The following is a 16,961-nucleotide window of genomic DNA, read 5'->3' as shown; positions in this document are numbered from 1 at the left end:
TAACTCCAAAATTAAACAACTGCTGCCTTGTAGTTTGTTCTTGGTTGGACAAAGGCTATGGAAGCAAATCCAAAAAGAAAAGCAGGCTGAAATCGGAGTCAATGGCCTCAATGGCGCATAACCAGTTGACACGTAACGCTTAATTGTGTTGAAAGCGTGGTCGAGTCGGCAAAAAGTTCATGGTTGATAAATTCGAAAAAAGTCTCGAGTTAAAACCCACTGGCAGATAAATCTCGACCCCCTTCAACACTAATAATTAAGAACGAAGAAGAAAAAGAAGTTTAAGGCTTGTAATAGACTGTGTGAATAGAAAATATTTTTATTATGGTAAACTAGAAGAGTGAATGAGCTTGGTATAGAGGTAGAGCGTTAGACTGATTTCTCAAAGTCTCGAGATCGAATATGGTCTCTTAGTCTACCCAGCTGTGATTGGTACCGAACTGAAGTTAAGGCGGCTGGTAATCGTGCAGACAACATTATTCCTTTATATAACGAGATCAAGAACATATGAACTCTACTTCATCTACTCAATGGATAGTTAGGTCTAAAGACGAATCTTTCAAATAAAAGAGTCAAGAAAGTGAAAGACTAAAGAGAGAGAGAGAGAGAGAGAGAGAGAGAGAGAGAGAGAGAGAGAGAGAGAGAGAGAGAGAGAGAGAGAGAGAGAGAGAGAGAGAGAGAGAGAGAGAGAGAGAGAGCAACATGTAAAACAGCTGAATTACTTTGTTACGAGGTAATTAGGTTGTGCACCTTGCTTAATTAGTTGAGGTACATTAGTTAGACAAGAATAAAATATTTCTCACCCAGATCTTCTAAAAACGATAAAGTTCAATAAACCATAATTCTGACAATAGTAATACCATCTGGTGACTTTACCATTAAAAGGAATTCTGTTGAAACAAATTGCAATATCATTTTAAAAAGACATATACATATTCATTGATTTTTTTACTTTCTCGTAAATACGAAGTATAGAGAAAGTCTTGTAATCGTGCAAAAAAAAAATCGAGATTTTTACAAGTCTCGACGTTTTACACCTCACTGATACGGATAAACAGAATGAGCACTATAATAATCTAAAACTTAAATCCATTGAAGTATCCACGACAAACATTTTACAAACAATTATTTTACAAACATGTTACATACAGAATTGAACTTTATATATTAGATATTCGAGAAAGTTTAGGTTGGATCACTCCCGGTATATTTTAGCTAGTATGCAAACATTTCAAGAAAGCTAACATATTAAGTGATCAGGAAACATGAATAAAGAAAGCCACGAATCAGTAATAAGAAATTACTAGCCTGTAGCCATCCACGTCCAATAAAAATGCCAAATTTTGCTTAAGTGTTGCCTTCCGTGACCTAACTTTTTCAAGATGTATATCAACAGGCACTGGGGTAGCTAGGTATAGAGAAGTTTCATTTACAGCTTTTCACATGGATAGTAACATTTGATTTTGCATTATTAAACGATAGCATTATTTTTCCAACTAAGGATACAATGTGTTTTTATTATATATATATATATATATATATATATATATATATATATATATATATATATATATATATATATATATATATATATATATATATATATATATATATTCCCTATATATGTTTATATTATTTTTAATACTATTTATATTTACTGAATTAAAAAGTATCGTCCCCTTTATAACCTTTCAATCCTCATTAACAAATTATTCCAATTCCCAACAAAACCAGACCTTAAACAACATAACAGCATAACTTCTTACAACAGCCTTTTGTAACTTATTTACAAATCTCTACTTTGGGAAATGTTTTTAGCAGCGTAATCAAGTTTAAAACTCAACTAGATAATCCTACCCCCGTACCGTCGCTTCCTATACCAGATTAAGCAGTAAAAATTAAGCATTTGCGCCTTTTAGAAAACCTGACTAAATAATGACAGTCCTACACCCTTTTCCCCCCTGCCCCGTCTCTACAAGGTGATGTCATAATTATCCTCATTCCAACTCCCTCTCTCTCTCTCTCCCTCTCTCTCTCTCTCTCTCTGCTTCCATCACCGTCCCTCTGTCCATTTATTCTCTACACCCATACGTAATAATTTTTCAACGCTTTATTCTATTTTCACGTCTACAGTTACCAATCAGATTCGGCTACCCAGTCAACAATAACAAATAACACACCCAGGCTGTTTGTTATAGTTTATACTAACATGACCTCCCAAAACATTAATTTCAACTCTTCAAATTTTCAAACAGCAAGTCTCTTCCAGGATGGTGCATGGATTGTTCTAGAGTTAAATAAACCTACCCAGACACACTGGCTCTGATCCCAGCAAGGTACCGGAAGTGGAACACGCCCTGTGCAGGTCACCACCCACGTGATACAAATGATCTTGACATTCGAAGGTCATTGATTGACCAGGGGAGATGACAGCTGATTCAGATGTTCGAGTGTAAGTTATCCCTACAGGATCAGAGCACTGGTTGTCTCCTACAAAATTATACAAAATATTGAAAATAATATGTACAATCAGATTAAATATATTTTCGTTGCATATCTGCATCAACATGAAAAAAAAAACCACCTTAATAAATCCAAACCCTTTTCAAAGTCAAATACTTTTTTATAGCCTGTACCATAACGATAGTAATAAAACTGACTATATTTGCCATCCACGCATTTAAAATCTCTATGTAATGAGGTATTTATCGACTGTACTTCCACTAGATCAGAAATAATTGTGTAAAATATACTGACAGGTTTATTATACGAATATATGCATTACCTGTCAGCTTTTTTTCTTACCTGAGCAGTGACCACATGACCTTTTGACACATCTTACCTGGGCAGTGACCACATGACCTTGTGACATATCTTACCTGGGCAGTGACCACATGACATTGTGACATATCTTACCTGGGCAGTGACCACATGACCTTGTGACACATCTTACCTGGGCAGTGACCACATGACCTTGTGACATATCTTACCTGGGCAGTGACCACATGACCTTGACACATCTTACCTGGGCAGTGACCACATGACCTTGTAACACATCTTACCTGGGCAGTGACCACATGACCTTGTGACATATCTTACCTGGGCAGTGACCACATGACCTTGTGACATATCTTACCTGGGCAGTGACCACATGACCTTGTGACATATCTTACCTGGGCAGTGACCACATGACCTTGTGACACATCTTACCTGGGCAGTGACCACATGACCTTGTAACACATCTTACCTGGGCAGTGACCACATGACCTTGTGACATATCTTACCTGGGCAGTGACCACATGACCTTGTGACATATCTTACCTGGGCAGTGACCACATGACCTTGTGACATATCTTACCTGGGCAGTGACCACATGACCTTGTCACACATCTTACCTGGCCAGTGACCATATGACCTTGTAACACATCTTACCTGGGCAGTGACCACATGACCTCTTGCAGTACATCTTACCTGGGCAGTGACCACATGACCTCTTGCAGTACATCTTACCTGGGCAGTGACCACATGACCTTGTGAGACAACTTACCTGGACAGTGACCACATGACCTCTTGCAGTACATCTCACCAGACGTGGCAGACCTGGGGTCAGTACAGAACTCTGGGAATGACGTCAGGACGTTCTGGCAGTTGGGGATTTTATCGTAGCAGGTGTCTGACACTGAGAGAAAAAAAAACTTGCTTCAATCGAACACTAGCTCGAGCTCGTTAATCCCTACTGTCCAGCATTAATCTTGTCACAGCTGATTAGGTCTTAAGCCTGGCAAACTACATACTTATCTTGAATATTATAATCTTCGCTAAATAGTTAAGAACATTAAAGGAAAAACCGATCAAACTTAAATTGAAAAACAATTATGACGTTCTATAAACAGGTTATTAGCTCCTTAGATAAGAGGCCATTGGAGGGTTGCGCATTGGAAAATCCAAGCAGAAACCTGAACATTTAAGTTGATAAGAGCCAGATGTTGCTCATGCATCAGACCCCCCCCCCCCCCCCACTTGCCTCACTACAGTGTACAGACATGTACTCAAGAAACATGATTTTACCCGTATAACTTTTGATCAACATTGTTGCCTGAACTGCTTAATGGAAACCGAAGTTGGTAATCATTTCGCCTTACTGGCTCCTGTTTATATTTTATGTTTAGTTTCCTCTCCTAGATAGATTGTTAGCTCCAGCTGACGAGCCTCATCTATCCGTGGACTTGTATGAGGAACTTTCGGGGTAGCAAACATGCGCGTAACCACCCGACAACTACGAATATTAATAATTAATAATTACCATGCACAATTAGCCGCAAAAAAAATAGCGAACAAATAAACTGATTGTATGGGGTCGGCGTAGTCGAGTCGGTAAAGTTCATGGATGCTAAACCGAAAAGTCTCGAGTTCGAACCCTCGGGCAGATGAGGCTCGTTAGCTGGGGACAGCCACTTTTCTAGCAATCAAACAACTGCTGCCTTGTAGTTTGTTCTAGGTTGGACTAAAGCTATAACCAGTTGACACGTCTACTTAATTGTGTTGTAGGGGGATCCCTTCCAACACTAAAATTAAGAACGAAGAAGAAGAACGAACTGACTGTATCATACCGTCACAAGCAAGAGCTTGGCCCGACCATCCAGTTTTGGTACATCTGATGATGTTGACTAAAGAACCGGAAGTTGTACAAGTGACGTTGATGACCTCCCCTTCCTTGTACACACTCTTCAATCCTCCAGCGGTGTACACATCAGATGGTAGGATGGGTGGGCTGCATGTGGCTGTCAAATCATTGAATCATTGCAACTAGCTCAAGATAATTCGATATATAAGTTAACACTGAAACAAGGAAAGCAGAACATCAGATACTGATAACTGCATTCTATTAATACAGACAGAACAATTTAGAATGCGGTAATCTCTGATTTAAATGAGCGAACTCTTCTTTTTAGTCTGAGATGTAAATGCAAATAACTAAAAATATTACTAACGTGAACAGTGCTATGTATGTGACAGAAACGGATCCAGCAGTACTAGCTGTGTGATTGTGATTGTGTTTATCAATCCAGCAGTACTAGCTGTGTGATTGTGATTGTGGTTATCAACTCAGCAGTACTAGCTGTGTGATTGTGATTGCGGTTATCAATCCAGCAGTTCTAGCTGTGTGATTGTGATTGTGGTTATCAATCCAGCATTACTAGCTGTGTGATTGTGATTGTGGGCATCCATCCAACAGCATTTGCTATGTGATTGTGGCTGTGGCATTATGTGGTCTCTAGGGGCTTAACCCGAAATTAACTAGCCTACACTCATTGGGTCATACGTCTCGTAAGAATCAGATACCAGGAAACTGCTCTGTGCATCCTACTTATTCACAGAAGCAATGGTTAGTTCCCCCCCCCCAACCCCCTCTATCATTTTACATCGTTAACCTAAACACCTTGCATCAACCAATAGACGGGCAATATGCTCGATACAAATGGATAATCTCTGCATTGTGAATTACCTGGTATATAAATCTGCTGAGAAAAGTTATACTCCTGTATTGTGAATTACCTAGTTATGAATCTGCTGAGAAAATGTATATTCCTGTATTATTCATTACCTGGTGTATAAATCTGCTGTGAAAAGCCGCAAGTCTGAAAACAAGCGAACCGTTCCACGGCAGTTTCACAGAAGTCTGGGACTGTTGCATTCAGTGTAGAGCAGGTCAGGAGTACGTCTTTTGGTGATTCTGGATTTTCCGTAGACAGAAATATAAGTCATCAATTATTTACATTTTTTCCACACAAATAATTTATGTTACGGGCCATTTGAAGGTTAGTTTAGAAAAGTTTTGAACACAGTGGTAGTGTGTCTGTGAGTTGAGTCTAATCATGTGTGTTTATGTATTGTTATCCCAAGGTCGGATGTGTATTTACAAATAATATCACTTTAAATTAGTTTCTTGCTTGTCATGTATGGGACGGTAAAGTGGAATGGTATTAGCATCCGACTGCCAACCCGAGAGTCTCGAGTTTGAATCCACCTGTTGTGATGGATACCTGACTTATGTTAAGGAAAGTAAAGGCGGCTGGGGAATATTCCTGACCACACTATCTCTTTTCATGGCGAGAACATGGAGACAGATGAACTCTACTTCGTTGCTACATGGACGCTTGGTTCGAAAAAGAAATTTCTTTATTTTTTCTTCTGTCGTCTTGGGCTTGCATCTTACTCGCTGTTGCCTGTCCAGTGGGGTAAATATGTCGGGTGTGTCAACTCAGTTTATAACCCCCCCCCCCTCTTACGGACTTTCAAAATAAAAATTTCCAAATGTGCTTGTCAAGATGAGTTCTGTTTGGCTTCGTTTTACGTAAAATTTAAATTTAATATTAATTTGTTGTTGCTGTAATATCCTATCAGCAGATTGTGAATGACTTACGAATATTGCAGACGTCACAATAACGTTTATGACAAACGCTGCCCCTGACAAAAGTATAACACCAAGGCTGAAGGAGGGACCCGCCGGGGTTTCTACAGCTACTTCCGCTTTCTAACAGGGAAATCCCGTTTAAACTGGTGATAAAATAAAATAATTTTTAAACTATTAAAATGTGAATTAAGTATTTATAATTTATTTTTTTAAATCTTAGTGTGTGAATTAAAATATTTGTATTTGCTTATTAGTCACTACATAGTGATAGGTTTTAATAAATTTGAAATATGTATTTATGAACAAAATAAATTCTACGACTCTAATATGATTATATATGACAGTAATACATTTGCTACTGCCACCTACCCATCAAAGGGGAAGTCATCACAAGATGTGGCTTTCTCCCAAGGGACGCAAGGCTCGAAAGTTTCTGTAACAGATTTCTCACCGTAGTAGTCTGCCCCTTTTGTCGCCACATCGTAACACATCTCCTCGGCTGAAAGAAGACGTTCCCAGATCATGAAAAGTTAATCACGAAATACGTTGATTCTACTTTTGTCTGCCTTTATTCACTTTTGTCTGCCTCTATTCACTAATGTCTGCCTCTATTGATAACAATATTTAATATATTGTATCATTGGGTTTAAAAAATAAAAGTTATTCGACTTTAGCAATGTATTTTTCAAGTTTGAGTCTATGATATAGGTATATACGAAAAATAAGTTAGAATGCTCTATAAATTTGCTCTATATAAATGCTCTATACTTTATAAAAAGTATTATAAAATTGGGTGTTTATTTAAAAAGTTGTTTTACCGTGAAGTAGATGAGTGAATCGGATGTGGGGTGGATGTTGTTTGTACGTAGTGACCTGCCCCGCCCCCTAGTGTTCACCCTTCGTGTTTTAAGCTGTCTGTAATCACGTGATAATAGTCCGGTTTGTGTTTGATTGTGTACGGGTATAAAAAAGTTCTGTAATAGCTTGTTTGAGCGCCTCAGACATGTACGTTACTTCTACATGATTAGTGTATACTAAAGTTCCATAACCACTGTAGCTTAGTTTCGTGTACCATTTTGTTTTAGTATGTTGAATAGCCCGTGTTTGTGTAGATAGTATTCAACTCTTTTTAGAAAAGTCTCGAGTTCGAACCCTCGGGCAGATGAGGCTCGTTAGCTGGGGACAGCCAGTCTTCTAGGAGAGACAACTCCACAATCAAACAATTGCTGCCTTGTATATTGTTCTTGGTGGGACAAAGGCTATGGAAGCAAATCCAAAAATAGAAAAGCAGGCTGAAATCGGAGTCAATGGACTCAATGGCGCATACCCAGTTGACAGGCAGACTAGTTGTGTTGGAGGCGTGGTCGATTCGGCAAAGATCATGATTGTTAAATTCGATAAAGTCTCGAGTTCAAACCCTCTGTCAGATAAGGCTCGATCCCCTCCAACACTAAAAATTAAGAACGAAGAAGAAGAAATAGAAGTGTTAACCAGTCTTTGTGTTACTTAGACTTGTGTTTTGTAACCGTTTGTGGTAGTTTGACTTCTATGTTGCAAGACTCATGAGATTACCACTAGGGCGTGTCCGTGTGTTCACAACCTACCCAGGACCACGTCCACGGTGAAGTTGACTCCCTTGTTGGTGGCGGACTCCCAAGACGACCAGTACTGAAGGGAAAGGTAGTTGCCCTCGCTGACCAGCTGGTACACCAGGTTGTCACGTGTCATGCTGGTACAAGGTAAGATACAAAACTAACAAGATAAGATGGAAGCGTTTTGTGGGGAAAACTAACAAGGTTAATGATATATCAGTGGGCAGTGTTTCTTCCGAAAACACTACAAAATTGGGGTGGGGGGGGGGGGGTTGGACACAGTTAAAAGTATATACTTTCTATATAAATTCAATTTCGTTCAGGGGGGGGGAGTGGCAGTAGAATTTCTTAAGGGGGGAGGGGGAGCTCCACGGGTGTGGCAATAGATCCCACGCCCAAACCCCTCCACCCACCCCAAGCAAGTCCACATTCTGAATAAAAAAAAAAATTATACATTTTAAACAGAAAAAATATAGGGCCTACTTTAACCAGTTTCCGCCCCCACCCCCACGGAATCGTAAGCCCACCCATCGATAGTTTAAGTGCCCCCCCCTCCATGTAAACAAAAATGTATGAAATAAACAACGTCTGTTTGTGAGCGAATAATCCTGACTTTATTAAATTGCTATGTTTGGAATTAGTCGAGATGACTAGTCATTGAAGAGAATTCCTTTCGCTTGAGCAATTTTAACGGGGTATTTTTCTCATCCATCATAATGTATATGGCGCTTAACAAAAAAATTACTCCTCATTTGACTTTAAAGTCAATAAGTGACTTCAAATTTGACCTATACGGGTCCCACCAATGTTGTCACGTGAACTAGAACTTACCTGTACTGCCCCATCTATGTTGACACCTGACCTAGAACTTACCTGTACGGGTCCTACCAATGTTGTCACATGAACTAGAACTTACCTGTACTGTCCCATCTATGTTGACACCTGACCTAGAACTTACCTGTACGGGTCCCACCAATGTTGTCACGTGAACTAGAACTTACCTGTACGGGTCCCACCAATGTTGTCACGTGAACTAGAACTAACCTGTAGGGGTCCCACCAATGTTGTCACGTGAACTAGAACTAACCTGTAGGGGTCCCACCAATGTTGTCACGTGAACTAGAACTTACCTGTACGGGTCCCACCAATGTTGTCACGTGAACTAGAACTAACCTGTAGGGGTCCCACCAATGTTGTCACGTGAACTAGAACTTACCTGTACGGATTCTGCCACTGATGGAAACGCTTAATGAGAAATTCATCATTACTGGATGTGTAAAACTGGTTCAAGGTCAGCCTCAGTCTGGATTGGGCTGGTACCTGTACGTTTTGAAAAAGAAAAAAAATCTCAACAAGACAAGCAGGATTAATATTTAACTTTTGCATACAAGACGGCATGATATTAAACAAGTAAAATTCCTTTCATAGCTTTTCATTTTGCCAGTTTTAATCCCATATTGATAATTTGTTAGTAAAAAATCGGACACCCCCCCCCCCCCATCCGCGCCCATCCTTTCCTCCACTTAATCGTCATATTTTGCCGTTCATGACCAAGTCACACGGGGCAGATGAAGTAGAGTTCAACTGATTCAAATACCTAGGCACGGGGATAATGTGGTCAGGACTACGCCTAACCGCCCTAGTTACCCTAACATGAGTCAGGTACCCATCAGAGCTGGGTAGACGCGGGCTTGGATCCGAAGTCAAACCTTCAGGTTAGCACTCGATAGCTCAACCACACGACCACGCTGTATTTTTCCTCTACCCTCAACCTCTCCATTTACCTGCAGACTTTTATATAAACATCTAGGCTATTGAGCAGTTTCCCCCATACTTAATTAAAGGGATATAACCAAAGAAACGAATATGACCAAAACAATTAGCTGTGTTATTTCCCTTGACACGAAATAGCAAAGATATGCTTATATGTAGAACGTACATTAAAACTGTAAAAGCATCTTCTGTTTGGTTCTCTACTGGTTTCGAACCCAGGTGTAGTGACGGTGACAGATCGAGTGGTCGAGTTAAGTGTGTACGTCTCGCTACAACCTGCAGTAGAATATTGTGCGATCGTTACTCCAGTGATATGAGACAATGTGAAATTTATATTTCGACTATACACCCTCATAGCATATGTTCAACTATAAACGTTCAAAATATCGAGGGTGTAGAGGACAACTGCAGTATGTCCACACAAAAAAATAATCTCGAGAAAAATTAGTTTATACATCTCATTTCAATACTAAAATAGTGCAAAATATTATGTTTAAACACTCATAAAATATTAGCATTCTACTTTTATGACATTGAACATGAGTGTTCTTGGAGCTTTTATTATTTACAATATAAGTATAAATTTACATCAATCACAAAAAAAAGTGGACATACTGAGTTTGTCCTTTATACTCTCGATATTTTGTTTAGAAGATTTTTACCAAAAATTAAATATTAGCTCAATACTGTATATTTTATCGAGGGAAATAACTAGGGTGGAAATAATGTTTAAATGTAAAGAAAATAACTCTATCAATAGCATAGGATATATACTAAACCTAAGCATACTATTTATTTAGTAAACTTAAAGCCGGCTTAATATTGAAAGTAATCACACTCCTAATGATTACCAATTATTATGGTTTAATTAAATTTATTCAAAGTGTAGCTCAACTGTGCAGTGGCGTAGGCAGGGGGGTTAGGGGGGTCATAACCCTCCCATAGACCCCTTGGTATATATATATATATATAAAGTATGAGGGGGTGCAAATAGAAAGTTGGAGGGGGGGGGGGGGGTGCAAATCGAAAGTTTGAGGGGGGTGCAAATCGAAAGTTTGAGGGGGGGGGGTGCAAATCGAAAGTTTGTCACCGGGTAAAAATTGTAAACCCCCCCCCCCCCCCTTGAGACGATCCTGGCTACGCCACTGCAGCTGTGTTTCAGGTTGAATGATTAGTATACCTGTGTGTACTTACCATACACGGGAGGCTTATAGTTACATTGGTAATGAATGAAATTCTGGGCGTAGAAGAAGCTCAAAGGTGGGTTGGGACCAAAAGAACGGGAACTACTCGTCCAGAAGGTGAGCTGGGAGTTGGTGCCCTTCATACCTGGGGAAGTCAACAGGTGATTGGTCTTTGGTGGTTGTAAGTGTGCGTGTGTGTGTCTAACTGTTGACGTGTTTTTTGTGTCTCTGACTGTGGTTATGGTTGTGTGAGTGTCTATTTGTGGTTGTTCTTGTGTGGATGTGTTTATATATGGGTGTGCTTGAGCACGTCTACCTTAGGGTGTGTGTACTAAGGTGTGTATGTGCTTGTGTGTTAAGTTAACGTGTACCTGTTTGTATCTATATGTGTTCATTTTTTTTTGTTATTGTGTGTACGTATGTGTTGAGGTGCATATATGTGTGTCTGCGTTCATGTATGTGTGCCTGATTGTATATGTGCCTGCATGTGTTTGTGTGTGCGTAAATTATTATATATTTAAAAAAAAACTACCTTTAATTTATTAATTTCTTCACACAATCACTCTGATACCTAACCACCAAAACACCTCTAACTACATGACACCTCTAATACCTAGCCACCAAACACTCACCTCTAACTACAGGACACATCTGACACCTAACCACCAAACCACTCACCTCTAACTACAGGACACCTCTGATATCTAGCCACCAAATTAAACGGATCCGCGTTGGGCAGATCCATGACGAGCCCCCAATGATCCCTGTTTCTACAGCAGTAGTTAATGGTCACCATCCTGCCGTCTACCGTCACGTTACCCACGTCTCCTACAGGCTCGCTAATATTCAAAGTTTCAAACTGGATGGCTCCGTTCTCAAACACTGTAGACGTGAAGTAAGTAAATGATGTTGTTAACATGTTAGTATAGCGCTGGTCTAAAGTTACTGTAGGAGTATTTCGAATTAGGGTAAACTGAATATAATAATTTGCTCTCCCAATTTTAGATATTGATTCGAATGTTGGATAATTACTGGATATTTTAAAAAATAATATTTAAAAGCCTTTCTAATAATAAGCTTCTACATACACTATAAAATAAATAAATAAAACTTATTTAGTTCCTTTAATAACAAGTAAAGATATAGTTGTGTCCTTTTTCTTCTTCATTCTTCTTCTTCTTCGCTCTTAATTCTAGTTTTGGAAAGGATTCCCTACAACACAATTTAATACTACGTGTCAGTTTGAAGTGTCTCTCCAAGATGGGTTGTTGTCCCTGGACTTTTAGGTTGAGCAACCATGAACTTTACCAAATCGACCACGCCGTTCCACTGATATTATGCAAAGTATCAACGTTTTAATAATATACCTGAAAAAAATTCCATTTTAAAACAATCTTTTTGATAATATTTAATCTAAGTAAAACGTTACTATAAAATACGTAGAATTACCTCCCCCACAATCTTGTCCCAGAGGTTTGACAAAGCAGTATTGGCCTCCCCTGGGCCAAGATTTCCAGTTGACGTCATCTGAGTTGACTGGAGTTGACTTTTTACACAGATACAAGTTGGTCGAGCCGTTTACGTAGGGGTACCGTTCAGGGACAAACTGCTGTGTTAGTCTATAGGTGCCCGATAGAGGCAGAATCGCTGGCTCGGGATCGAAACCAGTCGGGCATTTGGCGGTGCCGTAGAGGATTATTTGCGTGTCAGGCCAGGGGATGTCGGTGTTAGCTGCAACATAAACACACGTGTACACGACAACAGTCGTTTGAGATAACACATGTAACTGTTTTATTTGTTTCATACGTGATTATTTTGAGAATACAATAGGGCTTGTAAGTCTCGGTCTCTCTCGCTTAAAATTTGAAATCTCGTTAGCCAGGGAGATGTATATATTTTCGAACTGAGCTGCTTTGAACCTGATCACCATTAATGACATAAAATGCGGAGGCTTTTTGTTTAAAGACCTCGATTCAAGATTTTAAAATACTTATTTTTAAATAACAAAAGCTGAAATAACATTTTTGATTTAATAAAAAAATATTCACACTTGTTTTGAATACTTAGATGGCAAGTATGAGAACGAGAAGTTGGTGATCTACTTACGAGCCCTTTTGTAATGATAAATTACAAAAAAATATAGGAATGGGGATCTGTTATTTACAGAGCTGTTAATTCGAATGTCTTGGGTTCGGATCCCGGGCTCAAGTCAGTAAGACGTCCCTGAGTCCATCCAGCTCTGGTGGGTACCTGACTCACGTTCGGGAAGCAAAGGCGACTGGGTATAGTGCTGACCACACTCTGTCCCCATGAATGCTAAGGTCAATGAAACAGCTGGACTCTATTACATCTGCCCTATGTGTCTTGGGAACGAATGGGGAACGATGATAATCGCAGGAGTTAAGGAAGTGGACTTGTGCCAATATAGTTGAGCGTACGACAGTGGATGGTATAGAGTCTATAGACCAATTGTCATTATTGTTTCAGTTTTATGATAAACGAAAATAAGTTAAGCCACCGTTTCGAACCAGACCGATGGAGTAGAGTTCATACAGTGACCTCGGCATATGAATGAACGAATGAATGTTCAGTGATACGCCTGGTCACCCTTACTTTCCTAAACACAAGCCACGTACGCATTAGAACTAGATGCTCTCAAGAATACAATACGGACAGGGACCTTTTGATCCGAACTCGAGACATTCGGCTAGCAGTCTTGCTCTCTACCGTTTGACCACTCTGTCCCATATAGTCTTTTAAAATCTCAGATTAAAACATCCAACAAAATGTGAACTAGTGAGGACTTGCACTGATCAAACTGACGAAAATACACCCTTTATTGAGAGACGTACTAGAGCACAACGTTGTACAGTATTTGATAAAGACACACTCACGTCCATCAATGTGTGTCCTACAATTGGTGTTGTAATCCAACTCATCTGGACAGACACAGCGACACCGTCCATTGATCAACGTGTGGTAGCCTGGGCCACAGTCCGTCTGGTCGTTGTTGCAGAATAGTTCTGGGGAAGAGACGGGGTCAACACCATTTCCACAGAATTACCGATATTTAAAGCTCATCATATAAACATAATCTTGCATTTATCAAACAGTCTATAGGATATATTGTGAGCCCCTCTCATCATAATCCGAGATGCTCATTTAAAATATACTCTACGTATAATGTTAGATTGACCTAAGACTTTCTCGACACTATGATTAGTGTTTACATATGAAAGGTATTTTTGTTTTTTAATGAATAATTTTTAATTAATAATTCTAGCCATAATGATACTGATCTTTTGTTAAGCAATAGAAATTACTACCCAATTAGAAACCCACCTTAAAGAAAACGTTTAACCACCATTTTTAAATAACATGTGAACAATCTATCATCACATTAGTGGGTGGCGTTGTTCCAAGCCTACCGATACATTTTTAGACGGCCTTGTATAAACAACTTAGGTAGATGGCCTTGTACCAACAACTTACCACTACACCGGTAGATGGCCGTGTATCAACAACTTAGGTAGATGGCCTTGTATCAACAACTCACCGTTACACCTGTATATCGCGTTGAGCTCTAGAAATACGACACTTTCCTCTGAGAATGATATGGCTAGCTGGAAGAAATCGTCCCTGATGGGGGTGTATGTTTCAAGTCCGTCAAGGTTCCAAGTCTGGAAGAATTAAAGAGATGTCTGGACAGTGTTATCTCTACTGTAACTTATACATCGTGTTAGGAAGCCCTTTGTTATGGATTTTATTTTCTAGTAGAGATGGGTGTAATGACCTGTAGGATGTTGTATTAGAGTGATGCGTCATAATATGACATGAATGCAAAGTCTGTTTTTATTTGTGTGTCAAGTTGCATGTGTTATTATGTGTGTAAAGATTATTGTGTTACCATGAGCGAATGCAGAAAGTGATGTATCACTATTTATATAAAGATTGGTGTGTTGCAATGTGTGTGAGGAGTCATGAATAACACTGTTTGTAAACTGTGATGTGTTAGTGTGTTTGTAAACAGTGACGGTTGCTATGTGTGTGAAAGCGCGTGTGCGCGCGTGCATGTGTATGTGTCTGAGGGTGTGTGTGTGAGTCGGTGTAAAGGGTGACGTGTTCTTGTGTAAAGAGTGACGTCATCTTGTGTGTGAAAATAATGACGAATCAGCAAGTGTATGAGTGACGTATTACCCTGTAATTGTAAAGAGTGACGTGTTAGCGAGTGTATAATGACTGACGTGTTAGCGAGTGTATAACGAGTAACGTGTTAGCGAGTGTATAATGAGTGACGTGTTACCCTATCTCCGTACATCATGATAGAGTCCGGGTCAAAGAAGTCGTTGATCAGTGTGGGGGCCGTGACCTTACTGTAGGCGTCCACTAGACCTGCAACACAGACGGCTTAAGTAAATATATTTGTGTGTCTGTTTAGGTGTTAGAAATCTAAACATTGCTTAAATATTACCTCTACATTTTAATCTACTCTAGTGTATCGACAATAAAACTTGATCTTTCGTCACATATCCAGAAATCGCTAAATATCTAAAAAAAAAAAAGACCGAAACATTGCCACGTATTTTGGTAATATATTTATCATTTGTAAAGGTTTAGTTAATTAACTGTGGTCTTTGGATTTGTACTGGTCTAAAATTAAGGAAAATTAAGTGGAATGCTGGGGTTGGGCCGGGAAAGTGCATGGGTGCTAAACAGTTAAGTCCCGAGAAACACGATAGCTAAGGACAGTAACCCATCTAAGAGAGACAACTCCAAAATAGCTAATGACAGTAACCCATCTAAAAGAGACCATTCCAAAATATAACAACTGCTGCATTGTAGTTTGTTTTTTGTTGGACAAATGCTATTGAAGCAAATCCAAAAAAAACAGACTGAAGTCAGTGTAATAACGAGTTAACACGTAGTACTTAATTGTGTTGGAGGGAATCCCTTCCGACATTATAAGTACGAACGAAGAAGAAGAAGCTCTCACTGTCTTTGATATCCGCCTCATTGATAGACATGTACGAGTCACGGATCCGCCCCTGGTGGGTGTGGATGACACCAAGCACGTGCAACATCTCGTGCAGGTTGATGCCCTGGTGAGGGAGAAACGTTACAAGACTGCACAGTCCATCATTTAGAAATATTACATCATCAACATTAGAAATTACAATACATCATTTGAACTCTACCTTTAAGAAAGCCCATTGACATACAATGATTGTTTGTGTTTATTGATCAACTGGAGTATGTTGGTTCCTATATGGTATATATGTGTGTGTTGTGCATATATTTATATTGTCAGTACAGTTCGATTAGTAGAGTTTTAGAAAGTTAGCATGAAAAAGTACATTAAATAGCGCTATAAATATCAAGATTATTTATGGCCACACTGCCGTTCTAAGAGTTTCAATACTTACAAAATCCTCGCAAGGATAGACGACTTTAGGTCCTGGGTTTGTTCCCATCCCATGCATAGCAGAGCACCTAAGTTGTGAAGTACACTAAATAAGTTAAACACACTAGTACAGGATAACTAAATCCAGTAGGCCTATTTCCTATAATGCATTACTAAGTACGCACTTTTTAAGTGAAATAGAAGATACAAAATGTACTCAAAACAGCCAAACATGTGGACAATTTTTTGTACATTTCTAAACGTACATTTCCGAACATTTACTTACATTTTTTTACCACATATTAAGCAAAAATGATTGTAAATATAACAAATATAAATTAATATTTTCGAAGAAGATGGTATGAAGGATTCTGGGTATTTTCTGATGTCGTAGAATTTGAATACAACCCTAACTAGATCGTGAGTTGAGCTCAATAGCTTTAAAGGATGCGCATCGCCACGTATCCATTCACAAAAGGGGCAACCCGGGGCAAAACTAAATCGAAAAAAAAAACCTGTCTAACTTTAATGAGAGAGCTTGAACACAAAGTTATATTATTCGGGATGGTGGTGGCATCTTGTTGCCTAATTTAAAT

General features: G+C 39.2%; 1 protein-coding gene across 1 annotated transcript in view; it reads right to left on the bottom strand.

The window, feature by feature from the left end:
• The window catches only part of LOC131932203 (uncharacterized), a 30,160-nt gene that overhangs the window by 832 nt on the left and 12,367 nt on the right, over positions 1-16,961 (bottom strand). Inside the window, exons 6-24 of the mRNA XM_059289083.1 lie at positions 16,388-16,454; positions 15,958-16,063; positions 15,268-15,356; positions 14,521-14,644; positions 13,859-13,987; positions 12,414-12,695; positions 11,643-11,846; positions 10,975-11,109; positions 9,947-10,056; positions 9,224-9,327; positions 8,020-8,144; positions 6,785-6,914; positions 6,425-6,558; positions 5,606-5,734; positions 4,611-4,781; positions 3,548-3,679; positions 2,308-2,490; positions 1,309-1,408; positions 804-890 (exon numbers count right to left, since the gene is read on the bottom strand). Coding sequence (XP_059145066.1) covers positions 804-890; positions 1,309-1,408; positions 2,308-2,490; positions 3,548-3,679; positions 4,611-4,781; positions 5,606-5,734; positions 6,425-6,558; positions 6,785-6,914; positions 8,020-8,144; positions 9,224-9,327; positions 9,947-10,056; positions 10,975-11,109; positions 11,643-11,846; positions 12,414-12,695; positions 13,859-13,987; positions 14,521-14,644; positions 15,268-15,356; positions 15,958-16,063; positions 16,388-16,454 — 2,541 coding nt within the window. The remainder of the gene's footprint in view (positions 1-803; positions 891-1,308; positions 1,409-2,307; positions 2,491-3,547; positions 3,680-4,610; positions 4,782-5,605; positions 5,735-6,424; positions 6,559-6,784; positions 6,915-8,019; positions 8,145-9,223; positions 9,328-9,946; positions 10,057-10,974; positions 11,110-11,642; positions 11,847-12,413; positions 12,696-13,858; positions 13,988-14,520; positions 14,645-15,267; positions 15,357-15,957; positions 16,064-16,387; positions 16,455-16,961) is intronic.

This window comes from Physella acuta, unplaced genomic scaffold (assembly GCF_028476545.2).
Source record: "Physella acuta isolate Inbredline_101_S28 unplaced genomic scaffold, ASM2847654v3 ptg002110l, whole genome shotgun sequence".
Classification (NCBI taxonomy): domain Eukaryota; kingdom Metazoa; phylum Mollusca; class Gastropoda; family Physidae; genus Physella; species Physella acuta.
The sequence above is the reverse complement of the archived record's forward strand: the minus strand, read 5'-3'. Positions and strand labels throughout refer to the sequence as shown.